The 20,975-nt window shown below is 42.2% G+C and overlaps 1 protein-coding gene across 2 annotated transcripts; it reads left to right on the top strand.

Moving 5' to 3' along the window:
- Nucleotides 1–805: 805 nt before the first annotated feature.
- PCNP (PEST proteolytic signal containing nuclear protein) lies at nt 806–20,387 on the top strand. 2 transcript variants are annotated; one of them, XM_089652913.1, is made up of 6 exons: nt 806–951; nt 6,121–6,341; nt 11,447–11,521; nt 15,434–15,489; nt 19,893–19,988; nt 20,091–20,387. In XM_089652913.1, the coding sequence occupies exons 1-6, from the start codon at nt 864–866 to the stop codon at nt 20,143–20,145; spliced, it is 591 nt and encodes a 196-aa protein (XP_089509039.1). In that variant the 5' UTR covers nt 806–863; the 3' UTR covers nt 20,146–20,387. The 2 variants fall into 2 exon arrangements, with proteins under 2 accessions (XP_089509039.1, XP_089509040.1); XM_089652914.1 differs by having other exon boundaries at nt 19,893–20,387.
- The last annotated feature ends 588 nt before the right edge of the window (nt 20,388–20,975 follow it).

Raw genomic sequence — 20,975 nt, 5'->3', positions numbered from 1 at the left:
GCATCTTGCCTACAGTCAAGCATGGTGGTGGGAGTGTCAGGGTCTGGGGCTGCATGAGTGCTGCCGCCACTGGGGAGCTACAGTTCATTAAGGGAACCATGAATGCCAACATGTACTGTGACATATTGAAGCAGAACATGATCCCCTCCCTTCGGAGACTGGGCTGCAGGGCAGTATTCCAACATGATAACGACCCCAAACACACCTCCAAGACGACCACTGCCTTGCTAAAGAAGCTGAGGGTAAAGGTGATGGACTGGCCAAGCATGTCTCCAGACCTAAACCCTATTGAGCATCTGTGAGGCATCCTCAAATGGAAGGTGGAGTGCAAGGTGAACTCCATGCCCAAGAGAGTTAAGGCAGTGCTGGAAAATAATGGTGGCCACACAAAATATTGTCACTTTGGGCCCAATTGGACATTTTCACTTAGGGGTGTACTCACTTTTGTTGCCAGTGGTTTAGACATTAATGGCTGTGTGTTGAGTTATTTTGAGGGGACAGCAAATTTACACTGTTATACAAGCTGTACACCCACTACTTTACATTGTAGCAAAGTGCCATTTCTTCGGTGTTCACATGAAACGATAGAATCAAATATTTACAAAAATTTGAGGTGTGTACTGTGTGTGTGTAACATATCCCTGCTCTTACAATACATGCACATAACCAGTGCATGCAAAACTACAGTTATTGTGTTACACATTCATTCTGTATTCCAATACATATACTGAGCTATCCTGCACAATTTTGACCTCGGTTTAAATAAAGTTAATTCAAACCGGAAGCTCTCCGACCTGACAATAGAGCGTGTACAAGATGTGATTGTAGGCGGTGTAACATCTGTACCATCGGGACGTTTCTCTATGATACTTGGGAGGGCGGAGGGCTGGACGTTTGGGAGCAGTGACGTCAGGGCTGCCCAGAAGATGGCGGATAAGAAGGGGAACCGAGGTGATATGAAGCATGTGTGATTTGATATACAGAGCCCGTCGGGCACACAGGCGGAGCTCGATGTCAGCTTGTATGTGTGTTGTATAGGAACATCAGGGATACTAATGGTTGCAGCTGCAGTGTTCTGTCCGATGCATGTGAAGCTGGTTTATGAGATGTAAAGGCAGCTGGCTTGCAGTGTATGGAGAGGGGTGCTTTTATCATTGTTCCATTGTATTGGTAAGGCCAGGGGATGACTAGCCCAGCCAGGAGCAGATCTGCTCATTTACCTATGGCACTAATACAATGAACTGGGGGGGAGCGCTGATTGTGACCATTGAGAGTCCTGGCATCAGTCAATGAGCAACCTATGGTGTCAGTGAGAGGAATTGTTACCCATTGTTGCTGTCATTGGGAGGAATCATGCCCCATTGTTGATGGCCCTGGGTGGAATTGTGCCCTATCATTGGTGTCATTGTGTTCCATCCATTGTTGGTGTCATTGGGAGGAATCGCGCCCCATTGTTGGTGTCATTGGGAGGAATCGCGCCCCATTGTTGGTGTCATTGGGAGGAATCGCACCCCATCGTTGGTGTCATTGGGAGGAATCGCGCCCCATCGTTGGTGTCATTGGGAGGAATCGCGCCCCATCGTTGGTGTCATTGGGAGGAATCGCGCCCCATCGTTGGTGTCATTGGGAGGAATCGCGCCCCATCGTTGGTGTCATTGGGAGGAATCGCGCCCCATCGTTGGTGTCATTGGGAGGAATCGCGCCCCATCGTTGGTGTCATTGGTAGGTATCGTGCCCCATATTTGGTGTCATTGGGAGGAATCGCGCCCCATCTTTGGTGTCATTCGGACCTATTACGCCCCATCTTTGGTGTCATTCGGAGCTATTGCGCCCCATCTTTGGTGTTTTTCGGAGCTATTGTGCCCCTTCATTGGTATCATTAGGAAGAATTGTGCCCCGTTGTTGTCATTGGTAGGAATCATGTTCCATCAATGCTGTCATTAGAAGGAATTTTGCCCCATCGTTAGTATCATTGGGAGGAACTGTGTCCCATTGTTAGTATCATTGGGAGGACCTGTGCCCCATGGTTGGTGTCAATGGGAGGACCTGTGCCCCATGGTTGGTGTCAATGGGAGGACCTGTGCCCCATGGTTGGTGTCAATGGGAGGACCTGTGCCCCATGGTTGGTGTCAATGGGAGGACCTGTGCCCCATGGTTGGTGTCAGTGGGGAAATTATGCCCCATCGTTGGTGTCAGTGGGGAAATTATGCCCCATTGTTTGTGAACAAAATATTGCTCCAAGGGCCAGGTAAAGGCAAGCAAAGGGCCACATCTGGCCCCCGAGTCGCAGTTTAGAGACCACTGCTCTAAGGCACTGTGAGGGGAATTTACTAAGACTAGAGCGGCTGTGCACGGCAACCAATCCACTTCTAGCATTCGCTTGTTCAGTAAAAGGTTTTTTTTTTTGTTTTTTTTTTGGGAAGAAAAAAATCTTTCTTCTACAACATAGACACAGGTCAGGTTGGACAAGCCCTCTATGTAACAACAAAACGTTTTTTTTTTTTTTTTATCCTTCACTAAGAAACTCTGGAAACGTAAGGTCCCTTTCACACAGGCATTGTGATTGTGGAAGTTCCATGCAGCCCTATGGACAGGCGGATGTGAACAGACGTATGTTTGTGTACACTGGCCTACCTCTGGGTCCGTCCAGGTATGGAGAAAAAACAAAAACACAGAAAAGGACTGTGGCTTAAAGGTAGCCTGCCAGATGTAAACAGTCAGCGGGATCCATCTGCCCACAGAGCTAGCAAGTGTCTGCCAGGCAAATATTAAAATAGGTTTTTTGTTAAATGTTTTCTTTGCTAGTTGTGTCTCACGAGGGAGATTTTGCATGAAAACTGATGTCTCTGGAAGTAAAATCTGCACGTCAGTTCTTCTGCAGGTATGGTGTGAGCGAGGCCTTAGGCCTCTTGCACATGGTACTGATATTTGAGCATCTGTTTTTTTCTCCGTAATTTCAGGTGCTTGTTTTGCATGCATTCATGCATAGTTATATGTGTATTTGCGCACAAATTCAATATATTCCTACGGAAAATTAATATTTATGCTCATATGCGCATATTTGTGTGCATTTTCATGTATTCACATGAATGCGGTGTAAATTACTGACCAAAAATGCAGATTTTCCTTTTTTTTCGTGAAGAATACTCTGCACTTATTTACGCACTTATGTGCAAACACACATTGTAAATAATGGGCTAAATTTTACTTTGGCTGTACTGAGCTATTTCAAGCTGCAGTGTGCAAGAGGCCTTCGGGCCAGTTCATGCTACGTGCGTTTCAGTTTCTTTTTTCAGCATCCAAAACGCGCAGAAAGTAGGTTATATGGTTGTCAGTTATAGTTCACATCTGTGCTTGCAGTTCCAGTGCGTTCTGGTTGCAGAAAAAAAAGAACCGGAACGTACTGGAACACACATGTCCTTATTTAAATTGAAGAAACAGAGGGGGAAAAATGAACCGGAGCGCATCAAAAATGCACCAAAAACGTGCATATGGAAACGCATCAAAAACGCATCTGTACGGCCTTTCTATGGTGTGAACCAGACTTTAACCACTTCACGGTGGCAGTGCAGGGTCAGGTGGCCGGTTATAAACGGCCTCCCCACCCCCTGCTTGTGCGCGCTCCCTGGGAGTGTGCAGCATCGCGATCCGGTGCCCGCTGTGTCCTCTGGACACAGTGGAACACCGATCGTCGGACGGGACCTCTGTGTGAGGTCCTGATCATGTGATCACTGATTGGCCAACCAGTGATCACATGCAGAGTAGTAAGCAAGATATCACTTCTGACATCATTGCTTACTACATGTGAAATCTGTAAATGATCACAGAGGTCACATGGTACAAGGCTATTCACAACAGCCTTGTACCATGTGATAAGCTGTGACCAATCACAGCTCACACAATAGTTCTCAATGGCTGCAACAATGCAGCTAGAGAGGAGGAGAAATGATTGCTTTTACAGCCTTTATGGGTGTAAAAGCAATCAGTGTTAAAAAAAATCTTCATCACACCCCACAAATAGTACAGTGTCACTATGGTGACACTACTGCTAGGGTGACAGTATGTAAAAAATAACAAAAAAACCTAAATAATATAAAAAAATAAAAAAAAGTTTAAAAACTATAATTTTTGGTTATAAACTAATTTGGGCTATTTTTTTTTACTAAAAAGATAACGGAATAAATTTTGGACAAGATTTATGATGAAATACTATTTATTTGCAAAATTTTATAAGAAAAACACCTTTTTTCAAAATTTTTGGACTTTTTCATTTACATAGCAAAAAAAAAAAAAATCCCAGAGGTGAATAAATACCACCAAAATAAAGCTTTATCTGTCTCAAAAAATGCTAAAAAATTCATATGGGTACAGTGTTGCATGACCGCGCAATTGTCATTGTCAAGTGTGATAGCGCTGAAAGCTGAAAATTGGCCTGGGCAGGAAGGGGGTGAAAGTGACTGGACTGGAAGTGGTTAAGGTATAGAAAATAAATACATAAAATACATAATGCAAAGGAATCTGACAGTGTGTAACAGCAATATTGTACAGTACAAGTGATCCACTCAAGGGTCGGGCAGAGAGCGAGCATTGTGAAAGGGGGTCCAATCAGAAAACTAGGGTGTTATGTTGAAGTATGTGTGTGATAGGATCAGAAGTTATAAGGGGGGGGGGTGTCGTCCAAACTATGGATATGGGTATGGAGAAGAAGGTTGAGGGAATAGAAAGGTAGGAGATATGCTGGGGATATGGTGTATGCTGGGGATATGGGGAGAAGACATCTTAGGGAGAGAAGAATAAGGGGGAGCGAGTCCGGGAGTCACCTATAGTGTATGGTAAATACCCGCTTAAACCATTGCCATGACAACATGGGGGTTTATTTACTAAAGCTGGAGAGTCCAAAATCAGACTTCCTTCTGCATAGAAACCAATCAGCTTCCAGGTTTCATTGCCAAAGCTTCATTGAACAAGCTGAGGTTAGAAGCTGATTGGTTTCTATGCAGAAGGGAGTCTGATTTTGGACTCTCCAGCTTTAGTAAATAATCCCCCATGTGACCCCATTAGAACAGTTCCCATCTACTCTTGTTTTGGTGGAAACTTAAATATTTGGATTTCCTTTCACTTTCATTCCCAGTGATCAGGACAGTTGGAGTGAGCCAATCTCCATAATAGGGACACAGGCAGCAGTAAAAGCCTAGAAGTGTATATATCCCCTCACCACTCTATACAAATAGAAAGCTTTGCCTTAAGTTAACTTTAAAGAGGTTCTTCACCCTGTTTGAAAGAAAATTTAGATCAGCAAGTACTGTAGCTGACTTTTAATAAAAGGACTCTTGCCTGTCCAGGGATCCAGCACTGTTCTCACCCAGGATAGTCCTTCGATGGTCTTCCAGTCCTCGGCAGTGGCATGTAAAGTGTGGGAAGCCAGCTGTGACTGCTTGCACCTTCACAGCTGGCCTTCCACTGCTTGTGCAGGAGCTGTGCTCTGCTTTGTGAATGATCCTGCAGCCTTCTTTGACCTGTAACATGTCCCAGAAGGTTGCATGCTCAGGGGAAGAGCTTCTGGTGGAAACGTCTTGGCAATCTGACCAGCAGTGGGAGTGGATACCGGTCTGAAACAGGTACCCTCTCCCCCCCCTTCCCCTGTACAATGACGTTCCACTTAAAACTAACAAATACAGGCTGGATTCCCATTATGTCAATGGTACAGTGTGAATGACAATCATGGGGCTGCATTGGACCTGCTTTGGGCTTCTTTAGGCGCAGCAGGTCCTATTGAGATGCATGAATCACAGGCAAATCAGGTCAAATGCACTCATCTACTTGAGTCCAAAGTATAATGCTGTGCCTTTTTTTTGCTCTAGAAAAAAGTGAAGTGAATGAGCTAGCATGTAGGTGTATAATTTATTCTTTTTTATATGCAGTATTATTAGATTGCAGTTAGACTTTCATTTTGATGTACTGTCTTGATTACGTTTTTTTCTTACCCTGTAAATATGTTGGTGTGGGTTACTTGCCTACGCTAATACTAAGGTGCATTTTGGTATCTTTTGTGGTTGCTGTTCCCATCATTCAGCCCAGTAACCAAATGCTCATCTTGGTAAGTTGTTTCAACTTCACCAGGACCAGAAGAAGAGGCAGAAAATGAAGTGAAAACTAAGACTGTTTCTTCCAGCAATGGAGGGGAAAGCTCAAGCCGAAGTGCAGAAAAAAGGTCAGCGGATACGTTCTCTGAGGAGTCGAGCACGCAACCCTGTCCACCTAAAGTCTCCAAGGTTGGATTTGCCGTAGGAGGTCAGATTGGAAAAAAGTCATCGTCCATATCAATCAAGCTTGGTACTCCTGTACGTAGGACATAAAACATTGCTCCATCTCAATGGATTATTAGTGTTATGTCATAAACAGACTGCTATTGGAGATTAATCTATTGTTGTTAACTATGGTTCTATTTAGGTATATCAGTGCTAGTTTTAAATGTTAATTGCAATGCAAAAAAAGTCATTAAAAGTACAAAGGCTTACAATGCAATAACCCTCTAAAAAAGAAAAACCCATATATTTTCCAGCAAGCCTGAAGCCCCCCTGCCCTTACTTTGTACTTCAGTCAATTAAACCTGTTATTACTGTGTAAGTCATGTGGCCATACTGGTACAATATAACCATTTCAAGCCACTAAACTAATTGAACTGAATAAAAACCACAAACCAGAGATCCTCCATGCAGTTAATTTGCGGAGTTCCTGTTTGATTTTGACCCTGGCCTGTTGATCTGCCCTGGACAGGATTTTGTCCATCAAATATTTACGTTTGTTCCAGAGAACCAATTGTAATCCAGCCCAATTAACATGTTTAGGAAACTGGGTGTGCTACACACACCCAAAGCCAGGAGTTGCATTATACATACAGTGGTTCTATCAGGTGCTGTCAAAAAAGGCCATCTGATACAATGTTTATCAGATTAGAACTAGAGAGATACAAAGTAACAGTGTTACTTTTGTATCTACTCTGTTTTATTCATCTGCAGATCAAAGGAGTGAGCTTCAATCTATAGGTGTTATCAGCTAAAGCAAAGTAAGAAGTAAAAAAAAAATACAATATATCACTATACAACCCTTAGTTTAGCCTAATAAGTCCTAATGAACTCCTCCTTTACCTTCAACTATCCTTATTTACTTTTTTTTGCGTTTGATTTATTTCTATTTTATTATTAATTAAAGTGTTATTAATCCTCCCCCAAAAAACAACAAACCCTTCCTAATAATCAGTACAAAAAAGTCACATGGCTGACCTTAATCAAAATGAAAAATATTTAGTGAATATTAAAACTATTTACATGTGTTTCTGTGCCCCTTCATTTAGATGTGCCACAGGGGTTAGAAATGTATTAATATTTAAACTTTTTTAGTTTTTAATTGTTTTGTTTTTTTATTTGTTTTTTTTTGTGTCACAAAAATTGAAAAAAAAAACCAAAACCATAATGCTTTGTAAATATTTTAGAATATAATTTTACTACCATAACACTTTTTTTAACTAACACTGTCCAAAAAAAAGTGTGTTTTAATTTTGTTACTTTTTTGCTGTCAAAGGACTGCATAAAATCATTTTTGCAGGATAACATCATGAATAGATCAATCACAAATCACTATGAATATGACCATCATTACAAACAATTTTAGCTCCCTATTGCCACCAGGAGCCAGCCCTTTAACTAAATCGAAACAGCTTAGGTATCGTGTTCCTGTGATTGGCTGTCGCTGTAATCACATGATCAAGAGCCCATTCTACCAGCTCCCAATTGTCAACAGTGACTGGGAGCTGTCCATGACAACGCGGTCACAGTGCAGGGGGCACCAAGTAAGCTCATTCCCAGCACAAAACTGAAATACGAGTTGTGTGCATACATGTGGAAGTACAGTGTTAAGGAGGTAATCAAATCATGTGTCTTTATGTATATGGCCTAGAACACCCTGGGAGCCCCTAAATACGGGAAGATGTTATGTAAATCTTGACTTGCTGAAAGAAGTTTTCTCCTTCTGTTAAAAAGTTGCAAATGGCATTTAGGGCTCTGGACAGAGCCTGCCATTTGATAAGTGATGGTGTATGCTATGAGTATAGGTACACAATTATCAATATTAAAATCTCTGTTTAAGTTCAACATCCCTAACATTGTAAATATATACCAAAAAAAAAACCTGAACATGTGGACTTTTGAGGCACAACATAAGTGTAAAAACATGATTTATTTTGTATCAAAATACAATATATAAGACAACATTCTATTTCACATCAATAATACTAACACATGTAGAAAATGAAAAGTGTGCAACATCAAGGAACACCCAATCTCTACTCATGTGATCCAACTCTTTGTAAACTTTAGGCTCATTCTTATCGGCTTGGGCTCAACGCGTTTCATGGACTTGATCCACTTCTTCAGGAGCCATCACCATATAGACATTTGACTACTAATATAAGAACATATAAAAACAATAAAAAATTCTAACATATTTTCTCATTCGGGTACAATAGAACATCATATTGCAGGCACACCAGGGAGGGGGAGAGCACAACGGGAAGAAAAGGGCCCTTTGTTTATGTTGTGCCTCAAAGGTCCCCATGTTCAGGTCCTTTTTTTGGTATATATAGGTACACAATAATAATGAACTCCTGAAAACTAAAAAGTCCCCTCTTTCAGTGGGGCTGCACTGCAGGGGTTAACTGCTTGTTTAGTCTAAGGGACAGGAAAAGCACTCTGGATTACCTGAACCTCTGCTCCCTTACCAAACTGCATCCTCTGTGCTTCAGCAGTGGGTTGTCCCTATGCTTTCTTATGTCCAGGGCAAGGCTATGGTATCTGCCTCTGTTTTGATGACATCCAAGAAACTTAGACTGCTGGGGAGACATGGGAGAAAAGTGGCTGCAGGGAGTGATCTAGCACTGCTGAGGGACAGGTAAGTAACAGTACTTTACCAGGTCCCGTAGGCATAAATGAGCAGTTAACCCTTGAATTGTGAGAGCAGTCCCACTGCAAGGGAGAACTTTTTATTCAGCTTTAAAGTGATCCCATCAGTCATCCATAAAATTCAGATGACTGTTCACTGCAATAGAAGAGGTAATATATTTTCCTCTTTGGCAATCCATTTCTCCCACCTTCATTCCTATTCTTCCCAACACCCTCCATTGGAATCTTCAACATTCACCGCTTTTGGGAATGTTGGATGCCCTTGTCCCCACCGCATGCTGTGGTTTTGTCCTCCACCCCTTGTGTCACAGCTGATTCCTGAAGTGACATTGGGATGGGAAGATGAAAAGGCAAGTGGGTGTGGCATTTGCAGAATGTGGCATTTACCCAGAAGTTTTCTTTTGTTTTAGGGAGGATTACTTGCATACATTTTTGGGCAAATCTGCTTGGGTGTACAGTATTGTCCTTGAAATGGAATATATTTGTTGCATTTTTTTTTATATAGAATGATTTGTATTGACAGATTTGGTACAGAAAATAATTTAATCAGTATAGCACCCATATAAAGTCAATATTCTGAGTATGCAGTTGCAAGAAAAAGTATGTGAACCCCTTGGGATTACGTGGAGTTTTGCATGAATTGGGCATAAAATGTGCTCTGAACGTCATCTAAGTCACAACAATAGAAGAACACAGTCTGCTGAACATAATACTACACAAACATTAGCTGTTGCCATGGTTTAATTGCACATAACATGTAAACATTCACAGTGCAGGGAGGAAAAAGTATGTGAACCTTTGGACTTAAAAGCTGGCTGACCCTCCTTTTGGCAGCAATAACCTCAACCAAACGTTTCCTGTAGTTGCAGATCAGACCTGCACAACGATCTGGAGTAATTTTGGACCACTCCTCTTCACAAAACTGTTTCAGTGTAGCAATATTCTTGGGATGTCTGGTGTGAATCGCTCTCTTAAGGTCATGCCACAGCATTTCAATCGGGTTGAGGTCAGGACTCTGACTGGGCCACTCCAGAAGGCGTATTCTGTGCTGTTGCAGCCATTGTTTTGTTGAATTACTTGTATGCTTTGGGTCATTGTCCTGTTGCATCACCCATCCTCTGCAGAGCTTCAGTTGGCGGACAGATGGTCGTACGTTTTCCTGCAAAATGTCTTGATAAACTCTGGAATTCATTTTCCCATCAATGACAACAATCCGTCCAGGCCCTGAGGCAGCAAAGCAGCCCCAAACCATGATTCTCCCTCCGCCATGTTTTACAGTGGGGATGAGGTTTTGATGTTGGTGTGCTGTGCCTTTTTTTCTCCACACATAGTGTTGTGTGTTCTTCCCAAACAACTCAATCTTGGTTTCATCTGTCCACAGTATATTTTGCCAGTAGTGCTGTGGAACATCCAGGTGCTCTTTTGCAAACTTCAAACGTGCTGCAATATTCTTTTTGGACAGCAATGGCTTCCTCCATGGTGTCCTCCCATGTACTCCATTCTTGTTTAATGTTTTCCTTATTGTAGATGTGTCAACAAAAATGTTAGCATGTGCCAGAGATTTCTGTAGGTCTTTAGTTGACACTCTGGCATTCTTCTTTACCTCATGCAGCATTCTGTGCTGTGCTCTTGCAGTCATTTTTACAGGACGACCACGCCTAGGGAGAGTAGCAACAGTGGTAAACTTTCTCCATTTGTGGACAGTCTGTCTTGCCGTGGACACATGAACATCAAGGCTTTTGGAGATACTTTTGTAACCCTTTCCAGCTTCATGCAAGTCAACAATTCTTGATCGTAGGTCTTCTGAGAGCTCTTTTCTGCGAGGCATGGTTCACATCAGACAGTGCTTCTTGAAACCAGTAAACCCAAAACAGGTGTGTGTTTTTTAAGGGCAGGACAGCTGTCAGCAACACATCCAATATCATCACACTGAATGGAGTCAAGGTTGGCTCACTCCTGGCTCCAATTAGCTCAGGGAGAAGTAATTAAGCTAGGGCCTCACATACTTTTTCCTCCCTGCGCTGTGAATGTTTACATGTTATGTGCAATTAAACCATGGCAACATCTAATGTTTGTGTAGTATTATGTTCAGCAGATTGTGTTCTACTATTGTTGTGACTTAGATGACGTTCAGAGCACATTTTATGCCTAATTCATGCAAAACTCCACGTAATCCCAAGGGGTTCACATACTTTTTCTTGCAACTGCATACTCAGAATATTGACTTTATATGGGTGCTATACTGATTAAATTATTTTCTGTACCAAATCTGTCAATACAAATCATTCTATATAAAAAAAAATGCAACAAATATATTCCATTTCAAGGACAATACTGTACACCCAAGCAGATTTTTCTTGCAACTGTAAATGCTATTTGATGCAGTACAGTCTTTTATAGCAGTCATCATTTTTTGATAAATTGTACAGTTTTTTTTTTTTTTTTTATTAAATATCTTTAATATAGAAATCTATTTTTCATTAATTTAGAAACCCAAGGATGTAACTCCTGCCGCTGTTTCAAAAAAGAGCTCTGTAGCAGCAGTATTTAATGATGAAGATGACGTAAGTAAATCCATCTGACATTTTAACTTCAATATTTAATGAACACAGAATAACACAGTGTGGGGATGGTTAATTAAAGGAATAGTACTGTTCACCTAGCAAGGTGAAAGTTTACTTCGTAAATAAGATGAAGCACTGTTCACTTCAGTCAACCAGTCACATGCTAGAAAAAATATTTATTTTCCCTCACACATATTCAGATTAAACTCTGGTTTACCTCATTCACGAATGTACACTTTCTCTTTTGTAAGCAAACTCCTGCAGTAAGTGCTGGTTCACACTGTTGCGACTTGTCAGAAAAGAATGGTGAGGACAGCTCTCTGAGATGTAGCGAAATGCTGTATGTGATTTGACCGTTTCAAATCACATGGCAATTTGCACTCTATTGTCAGTAATTGAACAATTCAGATTGTTGTGACTCCTTCGGAATTGCACCAATTTTGAAACTAGTTCCTGCACTGTTTTTTTTGCAATTTCAGGTGCGACTTGCATAGACATCTGTTCATGAAGTTGCACAGATGTCTGCCAAGGCACACCTGAAGTCACATTGACATGCGACTTAGAAATCGCATGACTTCAAAGTTGGATTCAGTGTGAACCAGGGATAAATCAAACCCAAGTATGTAATAGCTATGTGATCCTGTCATTCATTTCGGGACGGAGCAGGCCTACCTATGGAGTATTTTTCATGCCCATGGGAGTCTGGAAACTAGGGTTTCCTTGCTTCTCTCTTGTGTGCAATAACTCACACTATAAGCAAAGGTTTCTTAGTTCCTCAGTCCTAGTTTAGGTGATAGATGCTTTTGTCTTTTCTGGTGTTTTCTGATTTCATTACCAAAGGATTTTTTTCCCCCTCCATTGCCATTTATTTAAAGGAGAAGCAGGGCCAAAACTCTTTTGACCCTACTTCTCCTGTGGGTCAGGGGAGTGCACTTAGCTCTGTACTCCTGTGACCCATATTTAGCTGACAGCAGGCTAAAGTTTGCTGATGGCTGACATCGCTGACCAGGTGAGGATCTCTCCAGTTTCCTGACTGGCAGCTGGCTCGGCCTCTCAGTGAGCCACAGAGAGCCAGAGCCAGCCGCTCCTACTCCCTCCACAGCCCAGCAATGCAGGGAGCACTGGAGGGGCAGGGGAGACAGCTGGAGACTGACAGTCACCGGTTCTCCGCTCACTGATCAGCTCAGGTGGCAGTGGACAAATGCAACATCGAATTGATGGTACATCCACCTAGGTGAGTATGAATGTTTGTTTTTCAAAGTTTTTTTTTTTTTTTTTTTTTTTTTTCAGGACTTGCTTTAGACTGCCTTTATATGGTGTTGATGCACACAATTTCATCCAGTGTTCCTTAAAACTCTGGCAGCATTAGTGCATGTCTTACCCTAGGTTCACACCTAAGAGTTTTCTGCAGCGTTTTGCAGAAATGCAGTACAATCCATTTAACATGATTTTCTATGGGACATGTTCACACCTGTGTGCTTTTTGGAAAGGGTCAGGGACTTTTTTGAATGCAAAAAGTAGCATTTTTGTTTCTATAGACTTCAATGGAACTGCTGCTGAAAAGCATGTATTGCGTTTTTTGTGTTTTAAATCTGCCTAGCAACAGGAAAAATGTAAAAAAAAAATGGGGAAAAAACACAGTGCAGAAACGGCTCAAAAGCAACCTGCAGAAGTGTGAACCTAGCCTTAGTCCCACATTTGAACATTTGCAGGTCATTCAAATAGTCCAGGCGACATGTTTTGCAAATGCCCAGCATGTGCTCCTGTGTGTCTACCTCATTCATCACAATAATAGGGGGGGGTTGTTGCTAGTGAGTGTTAAAGCTAGAAACCTCTTCCAAAGCTTGTTCTGGAAGCATGCATAGACTAGGCCTTGGAAAGATCTACTGTCTTCATCTGGACCAGTGGTCGGCAAGCCGCGGCTCGCGAGCCACATGCGGCTCTTTACAAACTTAAATGCGGCTCTCCTGTGTGCCGGGCGCCCGCTCCCCTCCCTCCTCTCGGGCGGGGGGGCGGCCGGCCACCGCCCCCCCCCCCTCCTCTCCGATGGCCGCCCCCCTCCCTCCTCTCGGGCGTCAGGACTCTGCAGCTGTCAGGATGTAGGCGGGGCAGCCAGGATGTAGGCGGGGCAGCGTGACAAACTCTTCTCCTCTCACAGTCCTCCCTGAAGACCAGAACGGCGCGGGAATACGAGAGGAACGCCCGGAGCAAAGGTAAGTGAATTGACACAGGGGGGACTTACTATATGGGGAATGAATTACTATATGGGGGACTTACTATATGGGGGACTTACTATATGGGGGATGAATTACTATATGGGGGGATGAATTACTATATGGGGGACTTACTATATGGGGAATGAATTACTATATGGGGGATGAATTACTATATGGAGGACTTACTATATGGGGAATGAATTACTATATGGAGGACTTACTATATGGGGAATGAATTACTATATGGGGGACTTACTATATGGGGGGTGAATTACTATATGGAGGACTTACTATATGGGGAATGAATTACTATATGGGGGACTTACTATATGGGGAATGAATTACTATATGGATGACTTACTATATGGGGGACTTACTATATGGGGGATGAATTACTATATGGGGGACTTACTATATGGGGGATGAATTACTATATGGGGGACTTACTATATGGGGAATGAATTACTATATGGGGGACTTACTATATGGGGGATGAATTACTATATGGGGGACTTACTATATGGGGGATGAATTACTATATGGGGGACTTACTATATGGGGGATGAATTACTATATGGGGGACTTACTATATGGGGGATGAATTACTATATGGGGGACTTACTATATGGGGAATGAATTACTATATGGGGGACTTACTATATGGGGGATGAATTACTATATGGGGGACTTACTATATGGGGGATGAATTACTATATGGGGGACTTACTATATGGGGGATGAATTACTATATGGAGGACTTACTATATGGGGGATGAATTACTATATGGGGGACTTACTATATGGGGAATGAATTACTATATGGAGGACTTACTATATGGGGAATGAATTACTATGTGGGGGACTTACTATATGGGGGACTTACTATATGGGGAATGAATTACTATATGGGGGACTTACTATATGGGGAATGAATTACTATATGGGGGACTTACTATATGGGGGACTTACTATATGGGGAATGAATTACTATATGGGGGACTTACTATATGGGGGATGAATTACTATATGGGGAATGAATTACTATGGGGGACTTACTATATGGGGGATTAATTACTATATGGAGGATGAATTACTATATGGGGGATGAATTACTATGAGGGGGATGAATTACTATATGGGGGATGAATTACTATATGGGGGATGAATTACTATATGGGGGATGAATTACTATATGGGAGATGTATTTTCAGTTTTAAAAATGTGGCTCTCAAAATAAATTTCAATCGTGGTTTTGGCGAGATTTGGCTCAGTTGAAAAAAAAGGTTGCCCACCACTGATCTGGACTATGCAGTGCTTCTTTGATCTGACTAAGAAGGTACAGTACATATAGTGTGTCCTAACAAACAGGGAGTTAGTTGGAATATAAACTGTTTTTCTCGCTTGGTCTCAGTGAGGGAAGTGTTGAAACATGATGCTGATGGAACATTGCAGGAGATGGAGCATTGTCTGGATATAATAATCTCCTCCTGGGGCACTTTGTGGATACGTTATGTTCCTCCTAATCAAATGTTATTGTGATTCCACAACACCAGTTTTCTGAAAATGTTTATTTGATTCTTAGATTTGTGTGTTACAATATTGTTAGCTATGACATTATATTTGTGGCTTCTAAATGTTAAAACGGTTTCCTCAAACTGGCACTGTTCTCTATTTATTTTGTTTTTATAAATTGCAGAGTGAGCCTGAAGAAATGCCACCAGAGGCAAAGATGCGGATGAAAAATATTGGAAGGTAACATTAAATGTTCATGAGATTTACACTACCATCTTTTTCTGCCAGTTGTTAGTATGTTGTCTTCTAAACTGGACAGTGTTATACTTCATATATATTACCTGATGGATTAAAGGCTGTCAACACCCAGCTTTTTTCTTATTAATTTTAGTTGAATGAAAAATTTTCCTTGCAATAATTTGCTTACAAACAGCTAAGATGTCATCTAATCAGATATTGGAGGCGTTATTACACTAAGGCTGACAATATTTGAAAGTGTTGGCTTAGACACTCAGGGAATACCGTATTTTTTCGCTCCTTAAGACACACCTAGGTTTTAGAGGAGGAAAAAAATATTCTGAACCAATGGACTGCAGACACAGTACAGGAAATAACCAGAGACTGCAGACATAGTACAGGAGATGACCAGAGACTGCGGACATAGTACAGGAGTTGACCAGAGACTGCGGACATAGTACAGGAGTTGACCAGAGACTGCGGACATAGTACAGGGGATGACCAGAGACTGCGGACATAGTACAGGGGATGACCAGAGACTGCGGACATAGTACAGGAGATGACCAGAGTCTGCGGACACAGTACAGGGGATGACCAGAGACTGCGGACATAGTACAGGGGATGACCAGAGACTGCGGACATAGTACAGGGGATGACCAAGTGACTACGGACAGTGCAGGGGTGACCGGAGACTGCGGACTGTATAGGGGATGACCAGAGACTGCGGACAGTACAGGGGATGACTAAGACTCAGGGGCGGACTGACCATTTGGAAACTCGGGCACTGCCCGGGGTCAGTAGGGGGCCTCATGAGATGCCCCTGGTACCTTTTTCATAGGCTTTTTTGAGTTTGGGCAAGGACACAAGAGCCCCATGATCCCCTATTGCCTAGGGGCCCCATGAGTTGTCAGTCCGCCCCTGCTAAGACTGCTGACCTTTGGGGAGGGAGGGGGAGCTGGTACCTGAATTTGACAGGTACCCGCTCCGACTTCCGCGGAGTTGTCTTCCCTTTAGTGTGGGCACCAGGCTGACAGCCGAGTACCCAGTGCGCATGCGCGAGAATCACTGCACATTGTGATTGGTCCGGTGTCTTCTGGGACCTGTCACAGCCGGGTGCTCACACTAAAGATACCGGCGCGGGAAGACTGTGCAGCGCTGGACTGAGGATCAGGTAAGGTCCTGCTGCGCAGAAGAGATGAGCGGCTGGCCCGGTATTCTCACACGGCGGTGGCGGGAATACCGGACCGGCCACTCCATATTCGCTCCATAAGACGCACTGACATTTTCCCCTCTTTTTGGGGGGGAAAAAAGTGCGTCTTATGGAGCATAAAATACGGTACTTTACAGTATGAGTGGACTTCTTGACTTTCATTATGTGACCCTTTATGTCAAACATACAGGCAATTTTTTCATTACTTTAAAAAATTATTAAAATAAAATTTAAAAAAAAAATAAAAATTTGCTACTTTGATCTCTTAACATATTCATTTCTAAGCCTGGGTTTGTGTTTTTTTTTGTCATGATTGCAATCCTGGAAAGATAAAACATACATACAATACATTATTGGCATTCTTTGTGACCCATGTCATCGAGCACCTTGCTTCCAAATGCCTGTTATCTGTGTTCTGGAGGGGAAGTACAGCAGATCTCTGCGATGTTTTTTTTTATATTACACGCACACGCTAATCGGCCAATCACTTGACAGCAATTCAATGCATTTAGGCGTGGTGAAGACGACTTGCTGATGTTCACACCGAGCATCAGCTTGCACTGCTGTGGTTTTGTCTGCAGCTTACTACCACTTTATGTGACTCTGAACGTGGCATGGTTGTTGGTACAAGACCGCTTGGTCTGAGTATTTCAAAAACTGCTGGTCTACCCGGTGTGGTGTTCTGCTGCTGTAGCCCATCTGCTTCATGTGTTGTGCGTTCAGAGATGGTATTCTGCATACCTTGGTTGTAACGAGTGGTTATTTGAGTTACTGTTGCCTTTCTATCATCTTGAACCAGCCTGCCCATTCTCCTCTAACATCAATAAGGCATTTTCATCCTCACAACTGCCGCCGCTGGATATTTTCTCTTTTTCGGGCCATTCTCTGTAAACCCTAGAGATGGTTGTGCATGAAAATTCCAGTAGATCAGCAGTTTTTAATATACTCACGCTAGCCTGTCTGGCACCATCAACCATGCTATGTTCAAAGTCCCTTAAAGCAGTAGTAAACTGCAGACATAAAAAAAAAAAAAAAAGTCCTGTGCAAGGTAAGTCATAATGTGCTAGTATGCAGCGCATGCGTGTGGGAGTCCCAGGCCACGGCACACAGCTCTGAAGGAACGGCATGGGTATATGCAAGTCTCACCACATCTAGATGCCTAAATGCATTGAATTGTCATGTGATTGGCTGATTAACAATTTGTTACCAAGCAAATAACTAGTGGTTATTTGAGTTACTGTTGCCTGTCTATCATCTCGAACCAGATGGTCCAAAAAAGAGAAAATATCCAGTGGCGGCAGTTGTGTGGCTGAAAATGCCTTGTTGATGTCAAAGGTCAGAGGAGAATGGACATTTTCCTCTGACCTTTGACATCAACAAGGCATTTTCAGCCACACAACTGCCGCCACTGGATATTTTCTCTTTTTCGGACCATTCTCTGTAAACCCTAGAGATGGTTGTGCGTGAAAATCCCAGTAGATCAGCAGTTTTTAAAATACTCAGATCAGCTTGTCTGGCAGCAACAACCATGCCACGTTCAAATTTACTTAAAGTGGTAGTAAACTGCAGACCAAAAAAAAGTCCCCTGCAAGGTAATATTATGTGCTAGTATGCAGCGCTTGCGCACGGGAGTGTAACTCTTCACCAATCCAGATGCCTAAATGCATTGAGTTGCTGCCATGTGATTTTCTGATTAGCAATTTGTTACCAAGCAATTGAACAGGTATACCTTATAACGTGGCCAATGAGTGTGTGTAGTATAGCATCAAGTCAATTAAACTCCTGGGATATTGATCTGGTCAGTTAAGTAGCAGAGGGGGTTGTTAATCAGTTTCAGCTGCTTTGGTGTTAATGAAATTAACAACAGGTCCACTAGATGGGCAACAGTGAGACGATCCCCAAAACAGGAATGGTTTTACAGGAGGAGACCACTGACATTATTTTCCCTACTCATCTTTTCTGACAGTTTTTCACTAGTCTTGCATTTGGCTAGGGTCAGTGTCACTACTGGCAGCATGAGGTGATACCTGGACCCTACAGAGGTTACACAGACAGTCCAACTCCTCCAGGATGGCACATCAATGAGGTTGCACCTCAGACTGTCCAGGAGCTCAGTGATGCCCTGGTCCAGATCTGGGAGGAAATACCCCAGGATACCATCTCCTGACGTTGTACCATTTTGAGTTGATGCAATGAAATTTCAGCAAAATGGACTAGCCTGCAGCATCATTTTTTCACTTTATCGGGGTGTCTTCGATAGAAAAAAAAAAAAAACAGATTACCTACAGAGAACTGAATTCAAATGATGGCGCATCCTTACGTTCCTAACACATTACCCAGTCCATATCAGTATAGATATCCAGTATTTCATTTTTGCCCATTGAGATCTGATGTGTTTTCAAAGTGTTCCTTTAATTTTTTTGAGCGAGTGTATATAATCTATATCATGCTAACAGAAAACATACTATTAACACTGGCTTCTTCATCAACATAGCAAACCTAACCCATCAATACTTATATAGCGCCGTCAATTTACGCAGCGCTTTACATACATATATATTGTACATTCACATCAGTCCCTAACCCTCGAGGTGTACAATCTAAGGTCCCTAACATACATTCATACATAAACATACTTAGGCCAATTTAGACAGGGGTCAACCTACCAGCATGTCTTTGGTGTGTGGGAGGAAACCGGAGTACCTGGAGGAAACCTGCACAAGGAAAACATGCAAACTCCAGGCAGGTGGTGCCGTGGCTGGGTTTTGAACCAGTGACCCTAGTACTGGCAGGCAGAAGTGCTAACCATTTAGAAACTGTGCTGTATATGTATAAATTTAAGTTAGGGACCTTAGATTGTACTCCCCTTGAGGGTTATTGACTGATGTGAATGTACAATATATATGTAAAGTGCTGCATAAATTGACAGTGCTATATACGTATCTGTTATAAATAGTTATATAAAGACTTTTCCTGTATCTAAATATGACTTTGACAAGTACTAGAATATAAGCAGTTTACGAGTACCTTCCAATCATTAATTTTAGTTATTAAAAAGTGTTTTTACTGGTGGAAGAGCTGTTCATTGCATGTCATTAAGGTAGAAATAAAGATAAGCTTTGTAGTATATTTTGTGAAATGTCCTCCAGTACCTATCCTGATTTAACATTTTTTTCATTTGGCAAACTGTTTTTAGGGACACACCGACATCAGCAGGGCCAAATTCATTCAACAAAGGAAAGCATGGATTTACAGATACCCAGAAACTATGGGAACGGAATCTGAAATCGCGGTTAGATCATGTTAAAGATGACTGAAATGTGTGTATATTTGTGAGAAAGCCTTAGGATAATGTGTTCTCGCATTCAGAATCTTCCTTTTTTTTATTTTTTAGGGATGGAAATCTTTACAGTTGGATCAAGTGTTTTTTTTCCCCCTTTTTTTTTTAATACTGGAATACATTTGTAAAAATATCTATTGATGGTTTAACTTGTATCCAGTTTTCAGATGTTTTGTTGTCTATAGTTTTTTTTCATTTGTCAGTGGAATTAAACTTGCTTGTTTTGTCTAAGGAGTGTATATATGTTTTGTATCTTGCCCTTAGTGGGACATGCTCTTCCTGTTTTGTACATCATCGGGAATTGTTATCAATATGAAAATGTTTCAGAATTAAAAATATATAATCATGGTATGAATGAGAAATTCTGCTTTCTTTGTTTTGTCTAGTGCAGGGGTGAACCTGCCATCTCTCAAGGGACCACATAAGAAATTGGGACTGTTGTGGAGGGCTGAACTTAATTCTGCTTAATTAGATATCCTAGGTTAATGGGTGAACATAACTAGATATAATATCCCCCGTAAAATACAAACCCATATAGGAGAATCAACCCTATGTAAAATGGTAAGCTAGCACCTCTTTGGCCCAAACATACATAGTCAGTAGAGCAGGGAACCCCGAGAGAAAGAGTATTCCTTCTACTGTTCTACACATCCTGGGCATGTGATGTCATTTAAGGTCGACTAGTGGGGGCATAGGCTGTGAGCAGGGAAGTTGTGGCATGAAGAGAAGGACCTGGCAACACCATCATATCCTTGTGGCCCACCTCCCTTGATCCACCCCAGTCGTTCAAGGGACAGAGCTGTTTGGAAAGGGCAAAAGTATAACCAACACCATCTTGGCGACTGGTGGACCAGCAAGGGGCGAATGCACAGCTGCTGACATTTCTTGACTGGCTGGCCTGGATCCAGGGAACCCACACTCCTATCTGAGCCATGGGGC

This window comes from Staurois parvus, unplaced genomic scaffold (assembly GCF_062004578.1).
Source record: "Staurois parvus isolate SC_StPar_1 unplaced genomic scaffold, SC_StPar_1.0 ptg000696l, whole genome shotgun sequence".
In the NCBI taxonomy this organism is placed as follows: Eukaryota; Metazoa; Chordata; class Amphibia; order Anura; family Ranidae; genus Staurois; species Staurois parvus.
The sequence above is the reverse complement of the archived record's forward strand: the minus strand, read 5'-3'. Positions and strand labels throughout refer to the sequence as shown.

Excerpts from the sequence above, each read along its gene's own strand:
- PCNP (XM_089652913.1), top strand. The coding sequence starts at position 864 with ATGATACTTGGGAGGGCGGAGGGCTGGACGTTTGGGAGCAGTGACGTC. Across the intron at positions 6,342-11,446 it reads CAATCAAGCTTGGTACTCCT|AAACCCAAGGATGTAACTCC; the intron begins GTACGTAGGACA and ends TCATTAATTTAG. Across the intron at positions 15,490-19,892 it reads CGGATGAAAAATATTGGAAG|GGACACACCGACATCAGCAG; the intron begins GTAACATTAAAT and ends AACTGTTTTTAG.